The 22,314-nt window shown below is 39.7% G+C and overlaps 1 protein-coding gene across 1 annotated transcript in view; it reads left to right on the top strand.

Annotated features, from left to right (window-relative positions):
• The first annotated feature begins 344 nt into the window (after nt 1-344).
• HMCN1 (hemicentin 1) overlaps nt 345-22,314 on the top strand; it is a 498,146-nt gene continuing 476,176 nt past the window's right edge. The window contains exon 1 of the mRNA XM_045983171.1: nt 345-713. Within this exon, the coding sequence (XP_045839127.1) occupies nt 446-713 (268 nt within the window). The 5' untranslated portion in view covers nt 345-445. The remainder of the gene's footprint in view (nt 714-22,314) is intronic.

Genomic DNA, 22,314 nt, shown 5'->3' with positions numbered 1-22,314 from the left:
TCCGCGCTCCCGAGCGAGCGGCGCACAGTGGAAAGTTGGGAGCGTGAGCGGCTGGCCCCGGCGGAGAGCGGCGGCGGCGGCGAGGGCGGCGGGACTCCGCGCGGCGCCGCAGGGCTCGGAGCGGCCCCCGGGGCATGGGCCGGGCGCGCTGCCCGCTCTCCGCGACTCGCCGCGCGCGGCCCGCGGGTACCTAGCCGTCCGGGAGGAAGCTGCGTCCAGACAAAAGCTGCCCCATCTCCGCCCGCTCAGCCCCTGCAGGGCTGCGGGGTTGGTGCCCGTCCCCCTCGGACTGTCGCCTCCAAACTTTTCGCTGGGTCCGAGAGCTTTCGAGAGCCTAATGAGCGGAAACCCCCTGCGTGTTGTTGAGGAGAGCTAAGCACAGTGCTAAGGCGCCCCGGGGGGGAGAAAAAAGAAAAAACAAAAACAAAAAAGGAAAGAAAAGACAATGATTTCCTGGGACATTGTCCACACCGTATTCCTGTTTGCTCTTCTTTATTCTTCCCAAGCTCAAGATGCAAGCCCCCAGCCCGACCCCGGGGCTGAGGAAATTCCCGAGGGGGCCTCCACCTTGGCTTTTGTGTTTGATGTGACGGGTTCCATGTACGATGACTTAGTTCAGGTGATCGAAGGGGCTTCCAAAATTTTGGAGACATCTTTGAAAAGACCCAAGAGACCACTTTTCAACTTCGCCTTGGTGCCGTTCCATGATCCAGGTAAGGGAAATATTTATTCTTTGTGTTTGCTATTTCTCATGATTAATTACCTTATGTCTTATGCTCCAAAATTATTTCAATGCTAGGAAGTTTCCAGTTTTTTTTTTCCCCTTTCTTTTAACGTGTAGCTGAAACCCATTGTAACAAAGAGCTGCTCTTTGGCACCTAACTTTGCTCCCCAATTCCTCCTCAGGTCTTGTAGGTGTTGGGGCAGTGGTCCCCAAACCTGGAAGTGTGGAACTACAGTAAAAACCAGACTCCAGAGTCCCGAGCAAGGACGTGGAAACTGGAGATCATTGACTTTTTAATTTTAGAGCTAAAGAATGCTTAATTATGAAGGCAGATTTGGACCTGGGTATCCAGCAGCGCTGCTCCTGGAGCGCCCATCCTGGCTGAGAGCACACTCAGGATAACTCAAATGAGAGGGGGAGGAAAAACCTGTTGTGTGAGACCCAAGGAAGCTTGTTGAGTAATTACTAGTGGAACCAAAGAGATGAAACTAAGAGAGAAGCCATTCATTTCTTAACCGAATCTATTCATCTTTGCCCCAAGTCATCATTAGTTCGGTTCCCAGATGGGTAGAAACATTATGTCCGTGTCTCATCCAGGAGAAATGCATGTAATTTGGTCGTCGGTGCTCTTTAAAGGTAGTTGAAGCAAAATAACTGTACTTTTCCCCCTAAAGCGATGGGTTTCAGCTGCTCCACGGTAACATGATCCTATTTACTTTTTTTTCAGTTGCTATTTCAAATGGCACCTTTCTGTGAGGCTCAGAGGAGCCCTCATTGTCATTGCCAGGGCAGCATTGCAGGGGGAGCCCTGGGGCTCGCTGTCTGACAGCCACCTGAGTTTCATTAGCACAAGTCCCTGCCCAGTTGAAGAAATACAGCAGTGGTTTCTTAAAAGTCCTCCCCCACTGTTCTCCCACATTTTTCCTGCCTTGAAAGTCTCTCTCTTCACCTAGAAGACCTCGACACAACCTCTTCGCAATGGGAGCTTGATCTGAAAATCTTGAATTCTTTCCTCGCGCCTTTTGACAAACATGAGCTCACATTATTGCTAGGTCTTAAATGGGCTTTCTTTAAAAAAAAAAAAATGGCATGGGGAGAAATTAAGAGGGAAATGGAACTTTCTGGGATTTTGTTGTTGTTGTTCTTCAGATGTTGAAAATAAGAACCTATTCTACTTTTCTGGGACATACAGAAGAGTAGGAGAGGTTTTTCTACACTTCTACATCGATTAAGCACGAAATGTTCTGCATATTTGAATAAAGAATTAAATGGTCCTTCACTGTTTTTCCTGTCTTAGACACCTCATGGGTTCTGTTTCAATTTATTAAATGTCAGGATGCCAGTTGTGCTGCAGTTCAAGACTTTTGTTGTTTTGGAATAGCTTTTGTATATTTCTTCTATGGGGATGTAGCTGAAGTTGGCTAAAAAAAATCAAGTAAAAATTGTTTTCTCTAATTAACATCACAATATACTCTTCTCCAAAAGACTTATGAAATGATGTTGCTGCTCACAACACAAAAAAATCGCCTCAAGTCATGAATGGAAACTGGATCATCATGATATTTTGATGCGATATGAAAAATTATTGGAATAAATTGCAGTGTGGTGTGCCGCTTTCCAATTGTTACCAAATGGGAAAGTGTGCTGTAGTTGACTTTCCTGTAGTACTTGGCATGCTATAGCTTTTTGAAATAATATGAGAAAATGATTAAATTGGTTCCATAAAATTAATTGCATGTATAATTCAGCAAAATTAACTTTATTGTGTTTCAAAGTAGAGAGAAGTGGCCAAGTATTTATGTTATCTAAGACTAAAGTATTTTCGAAGATAAAGAGGGAGATAGAAATTAAAACATACTAGTAACCTTTAATTTAGTTTGCTAATTCACTTCACTGTATTATGATATTATCTTTGTGTGACATTTGCGTGTGCGTGTGTGTATGGTGTGTATAATCATTTAAGAGTTTTTGATTCTCTTGTTCTTTTGATTGGTGATCAGCCTGGAATGACAGAAAGAGCCTTGAAGGGGATTGGCAGTTTTACTGAGTGATATTAGAAGAGTCAATTTACCTGTTTCCTCAACTATGAAATGAGAGAATTGGCTTTGAGCAGCTCCAAGTTCACTTCTGACTATGACATCTTATTGTTTGTTGTCTGTTTGACTTGTGGTTGTTTTTCATAGCTCCCAATACATATCCTTACCGTTGGGTGCTACAGCTGACATGGAGGGAAATAATGGGTGGATTTAAATACAATAATTATAACCTTGACTACCTACAGCTTTTCAAAGCTGGGTAAGGTCTGAGATATACTCTAAGGCATTTGACAAAAATCTTTAGGCCTTTGTACATGATTGCTTTGGATGGCTCAAGGTGTGTGTGGGTGCCGGTAAAAATTAAAATACATAGAAAACACACACATACATGAGGCTGAAGTATAACAGGTTAACAGGGAGATGATAAAAATTGTTCAGAAAATGTACACATAAGGAAGCTGGTGTCGGAGGACCAAAAACATATTCACGGAAGGAGGAAGTACCAGAGGATGATTGATGCTGACTGTGGTTAAGATGGGTTTTTCACTTCCATAATTACATTTAATGTATTAATTTTTAATAGCTTCATTGAGATATAATTCCCTTAGTATTGAATCACTCATGTAAAATGTATAATTCAGTGGTTTTCAGTTTATTCACATGTACATGGAGCCATCATCACAGTCTGGAACATCTTCATCACCTCAGAGAGAAACCCTGTGCCTTTTACGTCTCTGTCCCGGCTCCCTGTCATCATCCTCCCAGTGCTAAGCAAGCACTAATTTACCTTCTGTCTATAGATTTTCCTGTTCTGGCCTTTCATCTGAATGCAGTCATATATTATGTGGTCTTTTTTGACTGGCTTCTTTCACTTTAGCCTAATGTTTTCAAGGTTCATTCATGGAAGAGCACGTGTCAGTGCTTTATTCCTTTTAATGGCTAAATAATATTCCATCGTGTGGTTATACCACATTTTGCTTGTCTATTAATCCATAATGGCTATTTAGGGTTTTGGCTATTATGAATAGTGCTTCTACCACATTTATGTACTAGTTTCTGTGTGGATATATATGATGTTGTAACTTATTAATAAATATATATTTGGTCTTCATTCCCATTTCTTGCATAAAGCTCCTAAAAAATCCCTTGTAATATCTTAAATGATGAGAGCCATAGAGTTGCTTTTTGTTACGTTAGTGGAGTGACTTTTGGATCCCATCTAAGAACGGAGGCTGGTTGCCAGCCGCTTTAACCATGTGATTAGAGAGTTGGAATTTTTCAGTCCCACCCCGGACATCTGGGGAGAGGAGAGGGTTTGGAGGTTGAATCCCTTGCCAGTGGCCAATGGTTTAACCAGTTATGACTATGTGCTGAAGCCTCCATGAAAACCCAATAGGAAAAGGTTTGTATTGCTTTGGGGCAGTTCACCTGTAGAAATTTGGGGAGAATGGCACTCTCAGAGTGCCATGGAAGGCATGGAAGCTTCGCACCCGTCTGCATACATTTCCTCATGCATCTCTCTCATCTGGCTGATTCTGAGTCGTATCCTTTTATGAAAAACTGATAATCTAGTGAGTCAGTGGGTTTCATGAGTTTTTTGAGCCACTCTAGCAAAAAGAAGTGGGTTGTGGGAGCCTCTGGTTTATATCCAGTTGGTTGGAAGTCCAGGTAATATCCTGGACTTCAGCTGGGCTGGGGGTGGGCTGGGCAGCCTTATAGAACCGAACCTTTACCCCGTGGTGATGTGTGAGAATAGCTTGTTGTGACGTAAGGAAACCTGCCCATCCCCACATTGAAATTGGGTGCTCACAACACAGAAGAACGTATGTTTTCATTTCTCTTGGGTACATACCTAGGAGTGGAATTGCTGGGTCACAGCAACTCTATGTTGAATTGTTTGAGGAAATTCCAGACTGTTTTCCAGAGCATGGATACCATATTCCCTTCCATCCTCCAGTGAGGTTCTGATTCCTTCACATCCTCATCACCGCTAGCTTATTATTGAACCTGTTGATTCTTACGTGTTAATTTTTGCTGTGCTTTTTACAGCACTCAAAACATGTTTCTGTCTTTCTCAGCACACAGCTTGGAGGAAGGCTGATGGTCTTCCTCTAACGGCAGCTTTTTTTTATCACCCATTCGTCCAGTTCTCCTCTCTGTAAGACAGGTACTAGAGACAGAGGAAAGAGAATGGGGCAGTGTGTATAGATGAGTCACTTCATACAAAGAAAAATTCTCTTCTTCTCTTTCATTATGTCTCAGGCTTTTCCCCAGGGTATCTTTTATGTCTACCTTCATTCCTTCATTCACTCACTCACCAGTTATGTTTCAGGCATTGCTTCAGACACGGGCATACCGTTGTCTGAATAAAACAAACACTTCTGCACTGACAGACCTTACATTCTCCTGGGAGAGGACACGGGCAGTAGGGAAAATAATTAAGATATATATGATGTGTTTGTTGGTGGTAATTGGTCTGGAGAAATAAAAAGCAGAAAAAGAGCATGAGGAGTTTGAAGTAAGTTGAGTGTGTTGATATTTAAAATGTAGTCAGGAAGCTCCCGATTGAAGAGGGCACATTTGAACACTGTTGAAGGAGACAAGAGAGGGAGCAATGAGGATGTCTGAGGAAAGACTCTTGCAAGCAGAGGAACAATAAATGAAAATGTTCTGAACATGGCAGGAGCATCCTGACATAGTCAAGGTACTGTGAAAAGACCAGGGTATCCAGGCACAGAAGGGGGGTTAGGGAGAAGTTAGGAGGTGAAATCAGAAAGTTGGTGGGGCACATCGTGAAAGTGCTCATAGGCCACTGTGACTTTGGCTTTTCTCTAAATGAGATGCAAAGCCATTTTAGGGTTTTGAACTGAGTAGTGACATTATATGACTTATGCATCCACAGAAATCATTCTATGAGTTTGAAAATATTCTAAAGCAGAGCAAGGGCAGAAACAGGGAGGATAGGAGACTATTGTATCATTCAGGCACAAGAAGATAGTATAAAGTTGGTAGCTGTGGAAGTTTGAAGAGAGAGTTGGATTCCGTGTATATTTTGAAGATTTAACCAAAAGGATTTAATGACGTGAGGAAAAAGAAGAAAAAGCTGATGCTGAGGATTTGCCTTGAGTGAAAGGAAACATAGCAGAGCCATTTACTGAGATGGAGAAGCATGAGCAAGAAGCAGGTTTGAGAAAATGTTTGGGAGGATGAGGCTTTCATTTTTGGATATGGTTAAGTTTGAGATGATTTTTGGTACCCAAGTGGATATGTTAAGAAGGCAGTTGGATATATGAAATTAAAGTTCAAGAGAAGAGGTCTGGGTCCGAGATATAAATTTGGGATCCAAGTGTAAACATATAGTTGATATTAAGGGCTGTGAGTTTAGATGAACCACTAAGGCACTGATAACTTGAAGAATAGTAAAGGTCTGTGGACTCAACCTGGGACAGCAATCGTTAGCACTCAGAGAGATGAGGATAAACCAGCAAAGTAGCCTGAGAAAGTGAGGTCAGAGAGGGAACAGGGTATGTTATCCTAAAGGTCAAGAGAGGAAAGTATTTTCAGGAAGAAGCACTAATTGGTTAATTAAGAGAAGGATGGAGAATTGGCTAGTCAGTTTAGTAATGTGGAAGTCATTGGTGACTCAGCAATCCTAGTGAAGTGTAGTGATGGAAGTGAAAGCCTGTTTGGAGAGAATTCAGAAAAGAATGGGAGAAAAACAATTGGAAATCTTTGGAATTATATTTTTGTTTCCAACTACTGGAATGGTTGCTTTGTTCATGAAGCAAAAATTGAAATTAGTTTTGATAAATGATTCAACCAGTATTTTACAAAGTGCAAATTCAATGTATTAGAAAGAACATCCAATTTGGAACAGAAGGTTTGAGTTCTTTTCCTTAGTCTGTTGTTTGAGCAAATCATTCAGCCTCACCAGACTTCTGTTTCTCTATCTATAAAATTACTGCCTTGGTAGGTGACTATTAAAGTTTGTGATTTTAATGATTGTAATATGGTGAAAGATAAGTGACTGCAAAGGGATTCAGAGTAGCAAGGACTTGATTCATTGGGAGAAATATCAGATTACTTTCTCTGTACTTAAAGAGTTTCATAGTAATAAAACCTGAGAGCCCTCAGTGACTTTGTATGTTTCTTTCTGCAGGACCTTCAAGGTGTAAAGAAAGCACTCTAGGACTTTATGAAAAGATTCTCTTAGACTAATTTTCTGAGCCATAGCAAAATCCCTGGAAGCCATAATGACTAGAAAGATTTTTACTAAGAAAATATTGCACATTTAGACTTTGAGAACCTATACTAATGTATATGAACTCGACTTCAATTGAAATGTTTTGAGTTCCAATATGTATAGGAAAAAGAGCTACAAAGCTATTAGTCTCCTTTTGCTTCTAGCATATTCTACAGGAAAAAGGATTTTCATGAGGAAAAGGATTGGTCTTTAAAGTCCAAGAGAGGGGCACCTGGGTGGCTCAGTGGGTTAGGCCTCTGCCTTTGGCTTGGGTCATGATCTCGGGGTCCTGGGATCGAGTCCCACATCGGACTCTCTGCTCAGCGGGGAGCCTGCTTCCTCCTCTCTCTCTGCCTGCCTCTCTGCCTACTTGTGATCTCTGTCTGTCAAATAGATAGATAAAATCTTTAAAAAATAAAATAAAATAAAGTCCAAAAGAAATCCAACCAAAGGCAACGAACTAACATTTAACAATGAGAGATTTTATTTGGACAATGATAACTCTGTTTCCTAGGATGATAGAATATTTTAACCTGAGAGAGTAGAACTATGTCACTGGATGTTTTCTGAGGATATGTAGAGGCGTTTTTCTGTGTACAATGAAAACTTTCTCCCAAAATATAAGGACCAAATTTTGATAAATCAAATATTGTTTAATGTGTTCGGGATGTTTCTATTCAAATAAATCCTCTCTGACTCACCACAGAATGGTGGGGTTTTTGTTTTTGTTTTTGTTTTGTTGTTGCCATTGAGTTGAGGAGCAGCCTTCTAATTGTTGGTAAATCAGAATTTGGTTTTGCTATGGTTTGTCTCTGGTCAAACAAACAATACCCATCCTCAGCGGTCTTTATAAGTCTGCTTACCTACCTTTATCTCTGACTAGAATTAACCTCCTTGGGTAGGGACTGCCCCATTTCTCATGGGTCTGGAACACAGTACACACACACAAAAATGTTTCATGAATGAATAATGAATGAATGAATGAATGAATGCTGGAAACAAGAACCAGTGATTTCTCTGGGTATTTTAATCTTGCCTTTCATTTCTGTGACTTTACTTTTTGTTTTTTAAAGATTTTATTTATTTAACAGTGTGGTAATTCCTCAAAAAGTTAAAAATAGAGCTACCTTATAACCCAGTAATTGCACTACTAGGTATTTATCCAAAGGACACAAACATAGTGATTCAAAGGGGCGTATGCACCCCAATGTTTATTGCAGCAATGTCCACAATAGGCAAAACACAGCTTTCTGTATATAGCCCAGATGCCCATCGACAGATAAACGAATAAAGAAGATAAGAATATGTGGTGTGTGTGTGTGTGTGTGTGTGTGTGTGTGTGTGTGTATACACCTTTTATGTATTTATAAATATATAAATGTGGAATATACATCCATACATAATGGAATATTACTCAGCCATCAAAAAGAATGAAGTCTTGTTATTTGCAGTGATGTGGATAGAACTAGAGGGTATTATGCTAAGTGAAATAAGTGAGTCAGAGAAAGACAAATATCATATGATTTCATTTATATGTGGAACTTAAGGAACAAAACAGATAAACATAGGGGAAGGGAAGGAAAAATAAAATAAGATTTCATCTTATTTTATTCAGAGAGGGTGACAAACCATGAGACTCTTAACTATGGGAAACAAATAGAGGGTTGCTGAAAGGGAGGTGAGTGGGGGAATGGGGTAACTGGGTGATGGGCATTACGGAGGGCGTGTGATGTAATGAGCACTGGGTGTTACGTGCAACTGATGAGTCACTAAATTCTACCTCTGAAAATAAAACACTACGTGTTATTAAAGTGATTTTAAATTTAAAAAATTTGTTTATTTATTTGACACAGAGAGAGGGAGAGAATGCGCATGAGCAGGGGGTAGAGCAGAGAAAGAGGGAGAAGCAGAATCCCTGCTGAGTAGGGAGCCTGATGTGGGGCTCGATCCTAAGACCCCAGGGTCATGACCTGAACATAAGGCAGACGCTTAACCAACTGAGCCACCCAGACACCCCATGCAACTTTTCTTTTTAAATCATAACAATCAGAATAAAACTAAGCAACATAATGATTTACTAATTCAGCCTTTTGGTGACACGTATGTCCTATCTAAGACTGAATATGATTTGGAGATATTGTGATCCAGGTAATGCCTGAGTCTTGGGTAGTCATTGAATGTTTGTATAGCAGATGAATTTGGGGAAGGATGGATTTCTATGCAGTCTGGAATCTCTTAGCTGAACTACCTTCCACTTTTTACTAAACTGGCTGAAGAAGTATCACAACAAATAGATTAATTTCTAAGGAACACTGTAAACAAAAGACCCATATTATAGGTAGTTCTCACAAGTCTACAGGGATTCCCCACCTTGGTTTTATTTTTTCTGACAAATCCCCATGAGAATTCCCATCTCTGTGGAGAATTCGGAAAAATTTAAAACTGGACTCATGTCAATGTAAGGTGTAGTGATATCAACTTTCCCTATATGAGTGATATTATGGTTAAATAAGACAATATATGTGAAAATCCTTTAAAAGTGGTATAGAATAGGGGATGCCTAGATGGCTCAGTCATTGGGCATCTACCTTTGGCTCAGGTCATGATCACAGGGTCCTGGGATCAAGCCCTGCCTCGGGTTCCCTGCTTAGTGGGAAACTGCTTCTCCCTCTCCCACTCCCCCTGCTTGAGTTCCCTTTTTCGCTGTGTCTCTCTCTGTCAAATAAATAAATAAAATCTTATAAAAAATGTGGTATAGAATCAGTGGTGTTGCTCTTACTGAATGACTCCCATTTGTCAATAAATTTGAATGGGTGCCGCAGAGGAGCCAGTTATTAAGAAAAACAGTAGAATATTTATACAATAAGACTAAAAAATTAAATAGAAAAATATCCTCTTGATAATGTGGCTAGTAGTCTCTTGGCAAAGGGCAATTCAAACAAGTTCAAATATAGTACCATTCTAATAACATTCACTGCTTGAGAAGCATCAATTTTTTTATTGCACTGGTCCCTTGAGCCCTTGACCACTGGCTTTATAATTGGGAAAACGACAGGAGAATTTAAAAATCCAAAGGTAAGTCATCATTAATTCATTCATTTATTCACTTACTCATCAGTCAATAATAGAATTCTTACTATTTGTCAAGGATTGTGGTAAGTACTTTTGATTAAAAAATAATGAAGCATAACTTAGAAGAAGTTAACGGTCTCTGGGGAGAGCAAGAGAAATGGGAATAATATATACCATGATACGTTTTATAGTGGAAAGAAGCACAGGAACTGTGTGAGCCCAGAGCAGTGCCCTTGATTCACAATTCAAAAAGCGATGGTCCCTAAAGTGTTTCTGGAAGGGTATCCTGGCCTGAAACCTGAACATAGTGCGTAAGTAAAAGTAGTTTAATCAAAATATTAAGGAGTTTGGATTTCATCCTGAAAGCTTTCAGGAGCTTGGAAGGATTATGAGTGAGGAGTGACATAATTGGGTTTTCACTTTAGATCTCTATCTCTTGGTTGGATTGGAGCAAGGCATCCTGAGAGCTGAGAGCTGAGAGCTGAAATCTGAGGTTATCACAGTAATTCCGGGTGGAAATATTGAGGTGATTTTGATATAGGCAGAATGCTGTAGATTTCTGAGCTATTAGCAAAGTCCAGTGGACTGGACTCGGCCCTTATAACGTGGGAAAAAAGGGAAATAAGAATTCCTGCTTAAGTTAAAGTATGAAATTGGCTTATAATTGAAGAGAAAATATATGTAAAATCAATGTTAAGAGATACCATTACTCTCAGGCCAGTAGTCTTGATAATAAGTTCCTTATACATTAACTTGCCTAAAATAAAGTATCGACCAAAAGTATGAGCGAGTCAACAATGAAAATAGAGTCACAGAAACAGCTAAGTCATTGTACAACCAAGTTCTTTATTTTAATTGAGGTGTAACTGACATATAACATACTAACTTCAGGTGTAAACATAATGATTTATTGTTTGTCTATTTTGTGAAATGATCACCACAATAAGTCTAGTTAACATCTGTCACCATACATAGTTATAAAAATTTGTTTTCTTGTGATAAGAACTTTTAAGATTGACTTTCAAATATGCAATAAATACAGTGTTAACTATAGTCACCAGGCTGTACACCATGTTCTCATGACTGACTTATTTTATTGAGGGAAGTTGGTAGTTTTGACCACTTCACCCATTTGACACCTTCCCCAACCCCCACTGGCAACCATCAATTTGTTTTCTATGTCTGTGACCTTGGTTTTGTTTTTTGATTCCACATGTAAGTAAGATCTTAGCGTATTTGTCTTTCTGTGTCTAACTGATTTCACTCAGCATTTTACCCTCTAGATCCATCCATGTTGTCACAGCTGCCAAGATTACCTTCTTTCTTATGGCTGAATAATATTTCATTGTGTATATACCATATTTTCTTTATCTACTCATCCATCGATGGATATTTAGGCTGTTTACATATCTTGATTATTACAAATAATGCTGCAATGAACAGGGGGGTCCATATGTCTTTTTGAGGTAGTGTTTTTGTTTTCTTCAGATAGGTACTCTTGTGGGATTGCTGAATATTATGGTTGCTCTATTTTTAATTTTTTGAGGAACCACCATACTGTTTTCCTTAGGGGCTGCACCAATTTACTTTCCCATCAACAGTGCACAGGGTTCCCTTTTCTCCACATCTTTGCCAACAGTTGTTATTTCTTGTCTTTTTGATAATAGCCATTCTAACAGGTGTGAGATGATATCTCACTGTGGTTTTGGTTTGCCTTTTCCTGATGACTATGATGTTGAACAAATTTTCATATACCTCTTGGTCATCTGCATGTCTTCTTGGGAAAGATATCTATTCAGATCCTCTGCCTTTTAATTGGATTGTTTGGGTTTTTTGCCAAGTTCTATCTAGGGTTCAGAATGTTAGTTCATTCTACACTTAAATAACCAGTCCACCCATCAGTAACATTCTAACTATGGCAATAGACTGTTTATCTTTATAAATATGTAATGAGGTCATTACATATTTGGATCATACTATTAACTCTCCTTGTTTTGATTGCATGCTCACTGAACAGCCTCCTGATAATTTAACCTAATGCACTTTCCTTATGGGGAGAGAATGCTCTGGTCAGACTTGCACATACATCAGATTCACTAGACAGTTGTATTCTTCATTGGTAACTCATATTTTGGCATACTGTTTTCATGCATCAGTCTCTATTGTTTAAAATATTCTGACAGTGTCAAGTTCAAGTTTTTGAGTTTGCAAGTCTGAAAGCCAGACCTTGGTTGGTGGTGAATTTAACAAAATAAATGTCTCCCTGTGTGGGTCTGTTTGGGTGGCCTGTCTCCAGGTATCATTCCTCAAGCATCCGCAACTGTCAGTGTTAGTTTGAATAGTGCCAAGTAGCTGTTCTGTCCTCTTGAAACTTGTATAGATGACAGCTGAAGCTATTGGAATAAATGAGATCATCCAAGGAGAGTATGTACACTGAGAAAAGAAAGAAGACAGGGTAGAACTATGGAGAATACAAACATTTAAAAGAAGAAGGGAAGTTCATAAAGATTTCTGGAAAGAGTCCAGGAAAATAGGAAGAGAAACTTGAGTGAGCAGCATTTGGAAATCTAAGAGGTAATGAGTTTTAAGCAGGAGAAGTTAGTTGTTAATTCTGACCATTTATAAGGTTACAGAAGATAAACGTTAAACTCACAGGCTGACGTGGAGTTCATTGGGGTTGTGGAGCCACAGGGCTGAAATGGGTGAGAAAATGGTGCTAGCAAATGCAGTCTCTTTATTTTGTGAAGCATATCATTTTGGTTAAAATCATGGGCTATGGAGTCTGATGCTTGTGTCGGAAGCCTGGCTCTATCAATTACTTGTTGTGTGATTTTAACTTCTTTGTGTTTCAGTTTCAGTAACTGGGAATTGTGAGAATGTGAACATTGAAATAACAGATGTCCAAAACTTAGCACAACCCTCTGCACACGGTAAATTCTCAATAAACATTGGTTATTGAGACTTACTTTTAAGAAAGAACTTTTTTTTTTTTTTTTTTTTTTTAAGAGAGGAGAGAATGTTTAAGTACTGCTGGAAAAAAATCAGTACAGTAGAAGAGTTGGAAAATGTCAGAGAGAACAGGTAATCATGAAACCAGGACTTTGAGGAAGCAAGAGGAGATGGGATTCAAAGTAGAGGGATTGGTTTTTAGCAGGAGAAGACCTTTAGTGTGATAGACGAGAAACAGATCACAGACAGGCATGGTCAGAGACGAGCTGGTAGGTGGGGATACAGGATCTTAGGTCACTTCTTGTCTGATGGACTCTTTTTACTCAAAGAAACAGAACAGAGAGTCATTTGATGAAAGGAGGGAAGTGGCAGAGGATAATGGAATTTTGGAGGTAGAAAGTGACTATAGGGACATATAACAGGATGACCTGTGGTTCAGAAGATGAATTTATAATGCTCGAACATTGCCTAGCTATGAGATTTCTTTAGCAGCTCTCAGCAACTTGGGCATAGCTTCTGAGGTTGACCCCTGGTTTGATCTAGGACTGGGATTTTGTTGAGCAGATGTGACTCAAGAAATAGGATATGGTTGAGCAGGATATTGTTAAGAGAAAGACTGAAGGGACAGATCATAGAGTCAGGTCTGGATATCTTGGATGGACAAAATTTGATATTATGCATGTGAAGGATTCTATGACAAGGAAACTGAGGTCATTGGTAAGAACAGCCAGAGTGACTGATCCTAGAATTTAGCTTGCGTAGCAAAGGAAGTTTTAACTAGGATGAAGATCGTGGGATTGAGACCAAGGAACTTAAGTCTGCAGAGTTGAACGTGGTTGTTAAAGTAACCCAGATGATAACAGCGCTTAAAATGGTGAGGAAGATAGTAAGTCAGGTGTCACATTTTTTTTTTTTAATTTATTTGACAGAGAGAGATCACAAGTAGATAGAGAGGCAGGCAGAGAGAGAGAGAGGGAAGCAGGCTCCCTGCTGAGCAGAGAGCCCGATGCGGGACTCAATCCCAGGACCCCGAGATCATGACCTGAGCCGAAGGCAGCGGCTTAACCCACTGAGCCACCCAGGCGCCCCAGGCGTCACATTTTTATTTGATAAGAATTATTGAGAAGTCTCCAAGTGGTCCTTGACGATGTTGAGGAGGGCTAGAGGGGTCATAGGTGACATGCACCCCCAAAGGGCAGGTTTTCTCTGGAAAACCTTTCAGGTTTTCTCTGAAAGTAGAGAACTAATGGACTGGGAAAGGGTCAGCACCCACCTCCTGTCCCTGGTGTATCTGAGGTGTTGGAGAATGAGGAGACCCCACTCGGGAGGACTGTCGGGGAGGTGGTGCCATCCAAGGACAACCCTGTTTCAGCTGAAATGGGAGGTAGATGGAGAACTGTGTGGGAAGATGGGTTGGAAGGTCATGGGATTTGGGAGGGCATAGGATGTCGAAGGAATGGGTCAAGAGAGAAACAGAGTAAGTGAGAAGACGAAAGGTTTGCATTTGAAGCAGCGACCACAGATCATTGTGACACAAAGCAGGGTGAATACGCTGGTTGCAAAGTCTAGCCAAGGCTTGTATGTAAGTTTAAGATACCAGGTCAGGGTCTGGGGGAGTCAGAGCCTAATGAGCTGTTGGCAACTCTGAGGCCAGCATGGCTGGTAGGGACTCCTGATGCAACTGACCCAGGCATAGTAGAATAATTTTTATTTCCCATAAGAACAGCCACCATTTTGGGACGCCTGGGTGGCTCAGTGGTTACGCCTCTGCCTTCAGCTCGGGTCATGGTCTCAGGGTTCTAGGATCGAGTCCCGCATCAGGCTCGAGCCTGCTTCCCCTCTCTCTCTGCCTACTTGTGATCTCTCTCTCTCTCTGTCAAATAAATAAGTAAAATCTTTAAAAAAAATAAATAGCAGCCACCATTTTATTTTTTTGTCATGATTGTGGACCAGACACTGAACTAGATACATTCCATGCTTTATCTCATTTAAGGCTCACAAAAATTCTTGAGTGATAGATGTTATCTTTACTTTACATATGAGACCACTGAGGCTTATATGATAGGAACTCTCACAAAATGTACAAAATCTCCTGAAAAAGAATAGCTTTCTGTAAGTTATTATTATGATGATTATTTTTTGCAGCCTTGTATTTTGAGAAATGTACAATTGAGAGAACGTGCCCAAGAAGGCATGGCCGAGGGACCACTGTGTTAGTCCTTCTAGGCTGCAATAACAAAGGACCACAAATTGGGTGGCTTAAACAACAGAAATTTATTGTCTCAAGGTTCTGGAGGCTGGAAGTCTGAAATCAAGGTGTTGGCAGGGTTGTTTCCTTCTGAAGGCTATGAGAGAGAATCTGTTCCATGCCTCCCTTCTAGCTTCTGGTGCTTTGCTGGCATTCTTTGGTGTTCCTTGGCTGGTAGATGGACTGATTCCTGCCTTCATGTTCACAGGGTGGTCTCCTTGTGTGAAATTTCCCTTTTTTATAAGGACACCAGTCATATTGGATTACTGGCCTACCCTACTCCTGTATGATCTCATTGTAACTAACTATATCTTTTATAACCTTATTTCCAAATAAGGTCACATTCTGAGGTGCTAGAGGATAGGACTTTAACATGAATTTTGTTGGGACACAATTCGACCCATACTGAGACCACTCAGTGATTAACATTAAGACAAGTCTTTAACTCTTAACCAGTCAGTTTGTTCTAGAAATTTCTGATAACAGTGTTTGCATCAGGGAATATCATGGACTCTAAGCTCTGATCTCTTTTTGGGTAAGAATGGGGTTCTCATTGGGAATTATGGAGAGGGTCCTTAATATGTTGGGGTGCTGTTTAAGTCCTTAAAATAATTTGAATTTAAAAAATATGCATTTTACTCTTAAATCATTTAGTACTTGAGATCATTTACTCTGAAAACATTTAATTAAGCTTTATTGATCTTTTTGGAGATGTTGAGACATTTACTTCAATTTTGAAACGGAGAAAATTATAAAAGAGCTAGGAATTCTGAGGATGATGTGTGGGTTCCAAAGTATTTTAAGTTTGTATACCTCTAGGTTTCTCTTCTTGGAAACTTCAAACACACTAATTGGAGCAATTTTTCCACAGCACCAGTTCTCTAAGAGCTTACCTTTAAGCTCTGTTTTATAGTAGGTGGGAGGAGTTCCTTGAAGTTGGCTGGCTGGAAGGAACTCTGATTACCACTGAAAAGGCCTCAGGGCAGTGGTAGCTGTTCTCTTGCCAAGATATGACCCGGGGAAGCTGTTTGGTTAAACGAGACTTATGGCTGATGGAAAGAAATAAATTTATGAGATGGCTCTTGTTCTTTAATTTTTCTTTTTAACCAGGTAGAAGGTCGGGACAATACATTATTTAATGAAGCAGTAGAGAAGAAAATTCTAAAAAGATATTGTAGCTTCTGGAATATCAGTTTTTAAGTGAAATGTTTTGTTTGTTGTTGAGTTCATTATTTGTACTTCAAAGCCCTTTGCCAGAGCACACAGAAAACCTCATTTCTATTGTTCTGTATTCCCCAGAGGGTCTTCTCTGCTCTTCTTAGGTGACCGTGTTCACCACCCCCTGAATCAGATGATCACACTTTTGCCTTTAAGTTTTCTCTTAAGCCACACCCTATGTTGGAATGTCTTCCTGTGCGCCAGACATTTTTGTTTTTCTAATTAAAAGATTGTTCAAAATTTCACCTCTTCCAAAGAATTTTCCTGGATTATTGGAAAAATGTCATTCAATATTTACATCCCTTTACATTGATTGTATGTTTGAATAATTGAGTTGATTTATCTTGACAAAGTAAAATCTGGTAGAGTTAAATTTATAGATTTTGAGTGAATGCACTATAAAATGAAATAGATCAGTGTTTGATTACTTGTAAGTTACTAAGTTCTCAGGGGCTGTAGTCTCCTTACCATGAAACTGAGAGAAACAGTCATGCTTCCTTGTCAAGTTGTGAGAATTAGAGGGGAAAATGCACTGAAACATTTGGTATGAAGCCTGACATAAAGTCAGGACTCAAGAGGATTTTCAAAGCAAATTAACACTTGATATGGAGTCAAAACCCCTGGGTCCTGGCTCTAACTGGACGGGTCCTTTGACCTCTTAGAGAACCTGTTTCCTCCTGTCTAAAATAAGGATGCATCACTAGTTTGCTGTTAAATGGAAACCACTGGCTCTGGAATGGGCTGTGGGGAGGGGTCCTTATTTGTAGCATCTGACAATTTCCATGGTATGAATACTATGCCGGAGCCAATTTCAAACTACCAGGTGATGTCATTGGGTGTGGAGCTGTGAAGAGATGTGCACGATTGTTTCACCCACCCTAGCACAAAGGGGAATATTTATGTTTAAATGAGATGGTATTTGTGAAAGCACTTAGTGTAATAGGTATTCACCAGATGTCAGCTTAACGTTCCTTGGAAAAGTCCTTTAGGTGGGTAGAATTATTGAGTGTAGCATTAATTCTATGACAGGAAGCAGACTGAGCATTTTCTTCTCCATGGCAGTTTGAGAAATTTCAACAGTAAAGACCCAGAGACACCAGGTGGACAAGACTAAGACAGATTTAGAATAGGAGGAAACTACCGCATCTTTAAATGTTCACTGAGGGCACCTGGGGGTATCTTACATTTTTTAGCACCCCCTTCCCTTGCCACATGCATCTTTTCCTCTGTCCCCCAACTCAGCAAGCGTGCTGCCAGTTTCTCACAGCTGTTTCAGACCACACCCTTGGAGTCATCCTGGACTCATCTGTTTTACACCCCACCAGCCACTCTGCAAGTTCTCCTGGCTTGGTCTTCAAGTCCTAGTTTGACCACTACTTACCCCCTCTACCTCAGTTTGCTGGGAAGGGCCAGCAATCCCTGTACCAACGGATGAAAGTTTACTTCAAACTTCACTGTGAAAAGAGAGGAGAAGTCAAGGGGGTCAACGCTCAGAGAAGAGGACCTGTTACTCTTCTTTGCTCTCGCTGTTATTGGTCCTTCAGGATAATCATAAATCTTTTTTTTTTTTTTTAAATTTATTTGACAGACAGAGATCACAAGTAGATAGATAGGCAGGCAGAGAGAGAAAGGGAAGCAGGCTCCCTGCTGAGCAGAGAGCCCGATGCGGGGCTCCATCCCAGGACCCTGGGATCATGACCTGAGCCGAAGGCAGCGACTTAACCCACTGAGCCACCCAGGCGCCCCCAGGATAATCATAAATCTTAATCCCTCCTTCTCAAGCATGTGATGTGTGACAAGGCATCTTACTGGACTAGGAGGATCTGTTTATGGGAAAGATAGGATATACTAGTCTGTGTGTTCTACTCTCTGTTAAGGGGCAATGCATACATCTCTTAGATCACAGGGCGGTGGCTGATTGGGCTATGAAAGCACTGGGGAGGGCAATTCCCTGTGGCATTCCTATGGCAGAGTGGTCTGCAGTTCTTAGCATTCCAAAGGCCTATGCCCCTCTCGGAAACCTTCCGTCCCCAGAGGGCCTCCATGTTACATTTTAGCAAGCCAAGTATCGTAGATGATTTCATGCTCTACCTTAACCCCAACACTGAGCCACTTTAGCGGGTCTCCCTGTTATTCTCTCCAGAGCCGCCAGAGGAGATTTTAAAAGGAAAGGCAACTCACATTACTCCCCGCTCCCCTTTCTGACCTCCTTACTCACTTCATTTTTCGCACATTGGCATCTTTATTAATTCTTACAAGCCAGACACACACCCTCTCAGAATCACTGCTCTTGTTCCTTCTTTCCCCAGAATCTTGGTTGACTCATATCATGATTTCATAAAGCTCTTGGCTCAAGGTTACCCCCTCAGAGAGGACTTCCCTGTCCACCAAGCTAACAGAACGCCCCGTGCGGCTTCGTCCTGTCAACCTGCTTTATTTTCCTTTTTATAGACTTCGCCCGGCTTGACGTTAGAGATGACGTGAACCCATTTATTAGAGGTCTAGCCCCTCCACTCAGTATAAACTCTCTGAGGCCAGACTTAGTTTTCATGACTCAATTCCCCAGAGCCTCACAAAGAAGGATCCCTGACATATAGAAGGTACTTAATACAGTGTTATTCAATGAAAGGGGGGATTTTTGTTAATGTTTCATGTGTACTTGAAAAGAAATTCTTTAACTGAGTGCAAGCCTTCAATATATGCCCATAAGATCAAGCTTAATTATGTTACTCACAGATCCTGTGTCTTATTGCCCAACTGATTTATCAGTTTTTGAGTAAACTATATTCAAGTTTTGCATTCGGATTGTGGTTTTGTTAATGCTTCTCGTAACACCAGTCACTTTTTGTTTTTAAGGACATATTGTGGGGTATATACTGGTGCTGTTCTTGGCGAATTGTCCATTTTAACATTAAATATATGGTCATCTTTATCTCTGATACTTTTGCCTGTAAATACATTTTGCTTGGTATTAATAATGCTGTTCCATATTTGGTTGATATCTCTGATATATTTTATCCTTTTCTTCTCTCCAAACTATTTTAATAATCAAATTTAATCCTGTACTTTTATTGTGATTATTTATATATTTGGACTTATTTTTATTATCTTATTTTGTGTTTTCCATTGACTGTGATTTTTGTTAATCCTGCCTCCCCTTTTCCTGCTATTAAGTTGAATTATTATGCTATTAGTTTGGTAATTATAGATTACATTTCTCTCTTTTCACCACTACTCTTAATTTAGTTGACTTAATGAAGTCGTTAAGTCGAATTAATGAGTGTCGATGTTCCGGTGTAGTACAAAAGCCTTGAAATGTTTTATTCTGATCACCCTCCGCCTACGCTCTATAGCATTAACTGGTTTATTCGATCCATCTTGTTTTTAAGCCCCAATGAGTCATTTTTGTTTATATATTCTATGTTTGTATAGGTTTGCCTTGTTTACTAATTTCTTTACTTCTTGTTACTTCTAGCTTCCCAATCCATTTTGGACTCTTCCATGTTTTTTTCCATCCTTTTTTACTTTCTTTACATCCTTTACTTGTTTTTTTAGGAATCGTATATAAGTAAATGTTGGTTTGCAACCTCAGGAGTTTCCTGGGTAAAATTTTGAACTAGCCCCTGTACACAGGAGGCAAAGAAAGACTAAAGAAGGAAGTAGACCCCTCCAGATTGGTAGGTGGCAGGTTTAATAAGTCAAGGGAACTTACAATGGATGCCTTGGGCAGCCTCTGGTGAGTAGTCCTCTACATCTGGCCCCCAAAATCTTAAGAGTTTATGTAGAAGCCTTAATGGGATTCAGTCATGTATGCAGTTCAGATGGTCTCAATAAGACATTATTCTCTCAAGGCTTCATCCTTGAAGTAGCTCTTCATGCAGGAACAGTGGGCGAAATGTGCATTCCCAGGACAGGGAAAGGGTGAAAAGCCTCCACCTTGCATTTCAACCTGTAGTCACCTCCTCTCCATGACCTCCTTCAACAGTAGGAAATCCTTTTGGTTTTCATTTATTTGTTTGCTTAGAATTTATGTATAGCATCTTTTTTTTTTTTTAAAGATTTTATTTATTTGAGAGACAGAGATCACAAGTGGCGGGGGGCGGGGGGGGGGGAAGAAGGCCGCCCGCCGAGCAGAGAGACTGATGTGGGGCCCAATCCCAGGACCCCAAGATCACGACCCGAGCCGAAGGCAGAGGCCCAATCCATTGAGCCACCCAACGTCCCTCGAATTTATGTATAGTATCTTAATTTGTGATTACGAGGTCAGGATAGAATTTTGTATTTAACTTAGCCCATTAAAAGTATTCTTTTATTGTTTTCTGACTTCTTTGCTGTTGATGAGAAATCTTCTATCAGTTTTTCATTCTTTTTTAGTTAAGCTGTCTTTTCTTTCTGGTTATTTTAAGATGATCTCTTTGCTTTTCTGTTTCTGCAGTCCTTATTTAATTTTTAAGCATGGATTTGATTTTGTTTTTCCTTCTTGAAACCTGGTTTGCCTCTCTGACCTGAGGACTTCAGTTTGTATCCAATTTTGGATAATTCTTATCTTTCAAATATTTCCTTTCTTCTCTAATGTCCTCTTCATAAAACCCCATTAAGTGTACTTTTGATCTTTTCATTGTATTCACTGAGCCTCTTTATTTTTCTTTCATATTTTCCATTTCTTTTTCTCTCTTTGATGAATTCTTGGTGATTTCCTCAAATTTTGTGTACAGTTCACTTCAGCTCTATTTAATCTACTCTTGAAGTCATCCATTGAGTTTTCAATTTCAATAACCATAGTTTTTTTTTTCCAGAAGTTTCATGTGGTTCTTTTTCAAATTTGCCTTCTTTATTTTGTATCATATGCTCTTCAGTCTTATAGTCTCTTTAGTAGTGTTGTATTATTTCTACCCCTTAGAGTGGCACAAATTCTTCCAAGTATTTGGTGTACCGACTCTCCCTCATTGTGGTTTGTTTCCTTGTGTGGTTGCTAATTGTTGACTGTGAATATATCTTTAGCAGGGAATCTAGTGTCCCCTAGATTTCTTATTATTTTTATTATTTGATTTTGGCTCTTATATTAAAAAGGAAACTTTATATTTTATCCAGCATCCCTGTTTTGTAGGGGGAATGTCTTCCATGTCGGCTTGCTTTTCCACTTCTCATATCTTAATGCTTTTCCTTGCCTCTCTTTTTTTCCCCCCATGTCTAGATTTCTCCCATAAAAAAAAAAAGTTATTTTTTCTTCATAGTAAAATATTTGTTTACAAAGAAGACTCTAGGCTGAGATAAGTTCTCAGGAGAGCTTTACTAAATATTCAAGGAAAATAATCACAATTTTACAGAACTACCTCCTGGGCAATAGGAAAAAAGGGAACATTTTTCATCATGCTGGGTAACCCTTGTACCAAATAACTACTATCGACAATACAAGAAAGAAAAATTATAAGTCAACTTCCCTCATAAGTCTAGATGTAGAAATTCTAAATGAATTTAACAAATCAATCTAGCAATATATAAAAAGATAGTCTTGCAATGACCAGGTTGTTTTTATGCCAAAATGAAAAAGATTAGTTTAACACTACAAAGTAAATCATTGTAACTTATTATATTAGTGCGTAAAAGGAGAAGAATCATATGATCATCTCAATAGATTCATTTGCTATATATCAAATGTTATGTATGCATTCATCATCAAACAAGGAAACAACTAGTTCTTAGAAAACTAGGATATACAGTAATTTCTTTTAATCTAAAAAAAACCTCATTAAAGAACCCTTTAAAATAATTATCATACTTTATGGTTAAGCTAATTTTTTTCCACTGAAATTATAATCAAGAT

This window comes from Meles meles, chromosome 17 (assembly GCF_922984935.1).
Source record: "Meles meles chromosome 17, mMelMel3.1 paternal haplotype, whole genome shotgun sequence".
NCBI classification, from domain to species: domain Eukaryota; kingdom Metazoa; phylum Chordata; class Mammalia; order Carnivora; family Mustelidae; genus Meles; species Meles meles.
The sequence above is the reverse complement of the archived record's forward strand: the minus strand, read 5'-3'. Positions and strand labels throughout refer to the sequence as shown.